Source organism: Drosophila santomea, chromosome 2L (genome assembly GCF_016746245.2).
Source record: "Drosophila santomea strain STO CAGO 1482 chromosome 2L, Prin_Dsan_1.1, whole genome shotgun sequence".
Classification (NCBI taxonomy): domain Eukaryota; kingdom Metazoa; phylum Arthropoda; class Insecta; order Diptera; family Drosophilidae; genus Drosophila; species Drosophila santomea.
Window position 1 is genome coordinate 18948112 of NC_053016.2, and position 7531 is coordinate 18955642.

The window sequence follows — 7531 nt, forward strand, 5'->3', positions numbered from 1 at the left end:
GCACAAAGCTATGTTTATGATAGATGTGTATTCTAAAGTTTTACCAATATGCTTTGGAAAAGGGGTAATAGTTCTGTTTATTTATGAAGCATAAAGTTCCATTTCCCTCGCACCTGTGGGCCCTACGACCCACGATATTTCACATTCCCAAAAGCTGAAAAATACCATTTGGCTTTTAATGAGTCGCCAATTTGCTGGCTATTGTATTGCTGCATGTGTTTCCCCAGTCTGGCTGTGTTTGAAACTTTCATTTTCAGTCCGTGAAATATGCAACAAACTATCGGTTTTTCAGCTGGGCCATTTGGAAAAACAACTATTTGTAGTTAATTTGTGCATGTGACGAACGCATTTATTGCCCAAGCCAAGCTGCGGCAGATGCTGCACGTCCCGGCCGACGGCATTTAGCGGCCGTTTTATGGCCATCTAATTATATGGTCGGAGAGTTCTGGCCAAATCCCAAATTAATTGGGAATTAAACGGGCGGTGGAAGGTTCTCATCGCTAAATGGGGGCCATAAAAGCAGTATGCAAATAATAAAACCGAACCCCGACATTGATTCCATCCCAACCTCAGCTCTTGCCAAGAGCAATAAAATCGCATCCCTTTCCCAGGAATAAGCTTCAGCTCATTCAGCTCGACGTCCTCGCAGAATCGTAAAAGAAATATGAAAAGTCGGAGCCCATTTCCTTCTCTGAGCCTGCGGCATAAACTATATTTAACAATCTGTTTATATGGACTATGTTTGCCTTGGTTTATGCTCTGAAGTCAGCAAATCTGTACTTTTATGTTTGTATTTCAAATATGACGAAGGAGCAGGGGAACAAAGGTTCCAGTGACCGCCGTCCACTCAAGACATATGTCCTTTTCGGCCCATGCTGGTGCTTTACGTTTTGACCAACTAGAAAATTATGGCTGATGGAAGAGGTAGAATGATGTATACCCTGGGGTGTGTTGGCCTAATCCGGTCATAATAAAATTGATTTTTTTATTGCGTTGGGAGAGCCAAAGGGTATGGACGAGTGACCTCAAGATTGATGGTCTCCAAAGTTATTGCGAACAAACATTTTTGGATTTTTTTGTTTCGTAAATATTTGTAGAATACAGAATATTTATGGTAGATTACCAGTTTAATAGATAAAATGGGAAAAACGTTTGCTATTTGAACTTGAAGTTATGCCATATAATGAAACTAAACATCCTAGGTTTTGCGCTTTGTTCTCGATGCTAGGACTTAAGATTAATTCCAGAAGTCCGTGTCGATGGCGATGAAGGGAAATTAGCTAGGGAATTTGTAACTTGGCCAACGAACTTCGTGCCGCAGCTTATCCGCAAATCTAGTTCCCATTTGATTAGCCAGCATATTTATCACTAAGTAGCTGAGAAGTAGTTTGTCTAGGCCCATTTCCATTCGCCACCCTCACAAAACTCGAAATGTTCTCTCATTGTTATGCGTGCTATGCACAATTTTTGTGTTATTCTTTGTGTATGACACTGGGAAAAATGACTATACCAGTCATAAAATGAAAAAAAACTAACGAAGATTTCTGCAGACACTAACTGGCCACTTTAAACGTGACGGGTAAGAAAAAACTACATAAATTAAGTTATTTTATGGTGTAGGTAAAGCTAGGTGAGGGATGCGTATCCCCTGTATTTTTGTGAGAGACCACGAGTTTTTTAGAGTGCACCGTGTCTGCAAGTGGATGTCTGCTGGTCGAGCACATGCGTGCGATTTATTTGCTGTCACCACAAACACAAACATCGGCGCAGATAGACGCACATACATTTCTATGTACACCCCCAGTAACAATGACTTTTGCACCCCGGGACAACACTTGGTGCCACAAATTAACCCAAGCACGTAGCCCGCTTAGGCGGCCTAATCAAATAGAAGCGCCCAAATCAAACAACAACAACTGGTGGAGGAGCAGCCACACGAAGAGCTAAGTAAATATATGGTCTTCTCACCCACAAATTGGAGGGAGTGCGACTTTCATCGCCTAAACACGACGGAGGACTCGGTCTGAACTCGCTAACTGAACTGATTCGCCACGCATTTGTACCCGGGCTGATTAATCCCTTTGCCACCCAACGTGAATTTTATATATTATTCCATGATACTATGAGCCAATATTGGGGATCTTATAAAAGATAATTCGTTAGTATATCTTTATATGTTTATTAATTATAAGCGTATAGTTTCGTACTGATTATTTTTAAAACAAAAACTAGACGATGATCTTACAAACAATAATTTGTCTATTTGTATATTTTTGTTTATTTATTAATATGATTTATAAATTATCAACCATTCCGTCTTGCACCAAGTTTTTTTATATATTAGTTTTATAGTCCTTTTACTTTTTTTAAAAAGTGTTGCCGTAACAGTTTTGGGCGTTTTGTTGAATTACACAGCTTTACTTTAATCTGCATGTTTAGTCTGAAATTTCTAGGTTTTATAGTTCCCGAATTCTCGACGTTCATACGGACAAACAGACCGACATGGCCAGATTGAAATCGGCTGGTGATCCTGATTAAGGATAGATATTTGACGGGGTCAGAAAAACTTGCTTTTCCTGTAACATACTTGTAAATCGATCTATCATTCCCGTTTACTCCATGAGTAGGGGGTACAAATCTAAAGCTTAGCGATCAATTAAACTGAAATGTTGTTTACCACTTAACAGTGGTTAGTTTACAGCGGCTCAAAGTCTGCCCGTTAACATTGTGCATGAGTACACTGCTTTATCGACCCGCTTTCTTCGCTCGCCGGTGATTAGGTTGCTGTTTCTTTTCTGTTCGCACTCCGCCCACTCTTAAGTGTGCCTCACCAGCAGGTGGTTGTGGGTGGGGCTGGGAGGTGGGTGGCTGGAGGTGGGAGGTCGTATTAATTAGACCCCCCGCCAGTCCGATTTCCCCGCTGATCTTGTACACAGTCGCCGAGTGCTCAGTAAATTGAGTGGCTCCGTATGACGAGTGGCATTTGCTTTGGCTGCTTTTGTTACTTGCTTTTGTTGCCTGCTGTTTGTTGCTGTTGCTTTGTTGCTGTTGGTGTTGCTGTTGCCTTGTTGCCTTGTTGCTGCTTATGCTTTCGCCTTGGCTTTGAGTGGCTGGCACTTGAGTGGCGCTAAAGTCGTGGAAAATGAGCCATCAACAGCTGCCGCCACGGGCCTGTTTGCTTGGCCGAAAGGAAAACACGAAGCACAGGCAGAAAAATTGGTAACTAAGTCGGTCCTAAAATGGAGATTATTTTACATTTCCACATACTAAAAAATATTTTTTTGAATTTTTAAATCTAAATATGATATTACTAAATATAACTAAATAAATTGTTTTAATGAATGTTCATGTGCACGTAAGTTTCTCAGAAAATGTTAGTGCTAAAAATAAATACATGATTACAAATGCATTTAAATTGTTGTCATAGCTTTGAAACAAATTTAAAAAAATGTAAACGCAACAGGTTTTTTCTCAGTGAATACAGGCAACAGGCGAGCAGTTGTTGACATTCTTCTTAGCCTGGCTGTTGACTAGACGCCCCAGCACGTGCTGTCGCTCCGCTCCGGTTCGTCGCCTTGCCGGCTGGGTTAGAGCGAGACAGAGGAACGCGAGCGGGACGCAGCTGAGCATGCATATTTTATCGCCCCAGCTCCAGCGCCTCGCACCGCTCCCGCTGCCCACACACCTCCGGGAAGCCCGAGGATGATGCCACGGAGCCACAACATCATTACAAACAGCCCGGCACCGGGTTTACTTTGCTGTTTCGCATGTCGTTCGCTTCATTTATTTATGCACAAATATCCCACAGAAGGTGCAGCTGGTGAGGCAGCCACAGGGCCATGGCGACTGAGGCAACATCAACGGTAGCAGCAGCAGCAGCATCAGCATCAGCATCAGCAGCAACAGCTGGAGTCTTCAATTCAATCAGTTTAAATCTCTCTGCTGAGTGCCCAGAAAATGGATATTTTCCTGATTTGGCTGTCACAACGGTTTTTATTTCTGCACTATAATATGAAAGAATTTTATACACATTGATATACATATGTACATATTCATATATGTGCGATTGTAAGTGATACTTTAAATTAACTTAATGTTATGTTAATATCAAAGTGATGAGCATTGCAGATTTTTTAATTCGTTTGCATATATCTATGAAACGATTATTATTACAATTTATATCAAAATTTTATTCCAACAAAATTCGTACATACTTTAATAAAATTGGTTGAGAAAGACACAAATTCTTTCGATAAAACTCAATAAATATGCTTTATAGAATGTTATTCGCTCAAAGATGTGATTTTACTGTGCTGACTCCAGCTGACTTTCTGCAATTATGATCCTTTCTTATCTCTAGTCGTCAAAAATATTTGAAAATACCATTCAGTTTTACAAAGACCCAGAATTAAATTTTGTATAAATTGTGCCTAGCATTTGGCTGTTTTCATCTACCAACTCAGATTTCAACTGAAAACCCCAAACACATGTTTATCTGCATAAATGTTGTCGTGACTGAACTACCAATGGAAAGCGGCCAACAGCAGGCAAAAAAAGTTTTCGATACCGGCTTTAAATTGTGCTTAAGTGTAATTTTTGTGTATTTTATTGCACTGAAATGTTTACTTAGTTCTAAGGGCTCTCTCTTTATTTTACGTTCTACTCTTACGCACTAAAAACAGTGACAAATCGGACCCAGGATTGCGTTTTTGTTGCTCAGTTATGTTTTCTTGGCCTCTCCTTGCGCAGCTTACCCAAGCTGCCTCGTATTTTGGTTTATTTTCATCTTAATCTGCGTAAATTGTATTTCATTTGATTTCATTTTCCCCGCTGAGTGGGCGGAGTGGGTGGTTGGGTGGGTGATTGGTTGGTCTGTGCTCGGGCTCAGACAAAGGGATGCCGCGTGCGCCGCTTGGCCTTGATGGGGTACTCGTAGCCCTCGAAATCGTCGTCCTGGTCGTCCTCGTGGTGGTGGTGGTGGTGGTGGCTGCGGCTGCTGTGGTGCTTCTTCGGCTCGTGGTGGTGTTCCTTGACCGGCACCGGAATGGGCAACGGAACCTTCTTAATGACCGTCTTCGTGTGCACATGTGTGTGGTGCTTCACCGGCACGTGTATTCGGATCCTGTAAATGGTCGAATGGCCCATGAACATGGTTACACAGCAAACAAATAATGGAGCTATCAGTTAACTGCACGCAGAAAAATTGCGGTTACATAGTATGGTTAATATTTACTGTAAGAGCAATTTACACAAATGTTTTGAGTGCATTTAAAAATAAAACCACTAGAAATGAAAATGATACTTTTGTAATCAAAATGTGTGTTATTTCAAATTAATCTCGAAGTTTTTGAACACTAATATTTCAGTGTACTCGTCAAAGGGGCGTGGCAGTGGGCAGGGACTTACTTCAGCTTGTCGCTTGATGGATGGCCGCCTGCCAGTACGAACATCATGCAAGTGATGAACAGAAAGCTCAATGCCTGCAAGGGAAACAAGTAAAAAGATTACGACTTGGATGCCAACGTAAAGAGGTTATCGCCCTTTCTTTCCCAAACAGCTCATAAACAGCCGAACAATACAATTAGCATAATAACACGCATCCGAGGACCTCATCGTCCTGGGGTTATTATTATTGGCGGGCCATCCGACGATGATCCGAACGACGAACAACGAACGACCGGCTTAATCTGCAGATAGTTTCTGATTTGGGCGTGACAGAAGCTGTCAGACGCACAGGAAGAACAATTTTGGCCGGGCCAATTCCAAGTTGGGCAAGACGGAAATAGAAAAGCATTCGGCGACTACTCACTGGGTGGTAAATTATGCCTAGCTAGGGCACTTTTTTCTTAGAAACTCAAATCCCTCAAGTCAAATGTGTTTTCATCCTACTGATTGCTCAATTTGGCACGTTTCCTATAATAACAATTTAAAAAAAGCTTTTTACAAAACTGAGTGATGACACTCTTTAAACAGCTAATGAAAATCAGATTTAAAAGCACTTCTTATGCTTTTGACGATAGCTTTAGCTGTGCATTAAGTTAAGCTAGGCCCTTTTCATCTGCTTATCACTTTATGGAAAATAATATTTTCGTAATTTTCAGGCTTTTCACAATCACAAAATAAATGCCTTTCACTTTGTTGCTCCCCTTACTACTGTGCAAATGTGACTTTCCCTTTGTTGCACAGTTTTGTTCAATTAACCGTTTATGGCCAACTTGAGAGTTCTTTTCATGTTTCGACATTTGAGGCTCATAAAAAACAAATTAAGTTTTTGTGGTTATTTGCATTTTATTTTTTTGCTCTGTTTTATTCATTTCCCGCGCGATTGAAGTCAATAAATTCGTTGCGAAATGAAAGCGTTTTATTTACATATTTTCGAGCATAAGCGCGTACTTTCTAAGCTGGATTTACTTTAAATATTTATTTTGGTCAATTTTTTGCAGGCCAACACAAACATGGTGAGGTTTTTTAATGTTTACGCGCGTTTGTTGCCCGCCTCTCCATTGTTTATTCGTTTTGAAATTATAATTAACACTTACTCCTTGGGGCAAATGCATTGTTTTTCTTGTGCGTGCTTTTTTTTTTGTATATTTTTAGTCGACGGCGTTTAATTGGATTAAGAGTGCGGATTTCGGTAAACCATCGACGACGGGCGTAGAAATGGAATTGCTCTGGGACTCACCGCCTGCATCTGCTTAAATATGAGGCAAAAAGCGAAGAAAAAAGTTATGAGCTACAGTGAAACGTGCCACAAACGGCAGCACCACTTGCAGCAACAGTGCGGTGACGGTGACGGCGACGGTGACACGAAGTCGCTGAGTTGGAAACGAAGTAAAAACAAAAACATAATCAAGTTGGCACAAGGAGCCGGCGGAGGGGCGGCGGAAGTGGACAGTCGACTTGCTTCAGCTCGGTCTGGGGTTCGGACTTGGACTCGGACTTGTGGCCATGTTAACTGCCGCTTGGCATCTCTTGGATCTGGTCGACTGGCCAAATGCGCTGCTTCAAGTCATGTCTTACCAATAAGTATATGTAATGGAGCACACTGGTCCAACAGATTTGTTTTATTAATTTGCATTTATTTATTTATTAATTTTTAGTTTTAGATTCTAAGTATTTTTATCCCTGTCTCTGCGGAACCATGAGATACGCAGATATACTCAGTTCTTACATGTGATATCCAATTTAAATCGGATCTGAAGCCAATTATTTAAGTTTATTAAATATTAAAAACTTCTAGAAAAGCGAAGACCGCCAATAAATATCGCATGTGTAGTTGCGTTGCTACCAATTTGCAATACAATATACCCCGAAAATTGGCATGGTGTAGGGTGTCCAGTCATCCTGGCATGATAGTGAAAACACATGCCGCAAATAAACCGAACCAAAGCCAAAGCCTAAGCGAACCCAAAGTAACCAGCAAAGTCAGGCGCCAGCAGCAATCCAGAAACTGAGTCTCAAAGCCACAAGCTCCCCGAACGTACCGTATGTCCCCCTCTCGCTCGCACCCACTGCGGCAGTCGCTGGAAAA

General features: G+C 41.3%; 1 protein-coding gene across 1 annotated transcript; it reads right to left on the minus strand.

Annotated features, from left to right (window-relative positions):
- Window positions 1-4868: 4868 nt before the first annotated feature.
- LOC120458327 (uncharacterized histidine-rich protein DDB_G0274557) lies at window positions 4869-6680 on the minus strand. Its single transcript, XM_039645945.1, has 3 exons — window positions 6540-6680; window positions 5407-5480; window positions 4869-5122 (listed from the first exon to the last, which is right to left on the minus strand). Exons 1-3 carry the CDS (start codon window positions 6555-6557, stop codon window positions 4885-4887), a joined length of 330 nt encoding a protein of 109 aa, XP_039501879.1. The 5' UTR covers window positions 6558-6680; the 3' UTR covers window positions 4869-4884.
- Window positions 6681-7531: the final 851 nt, after the last annotated feature.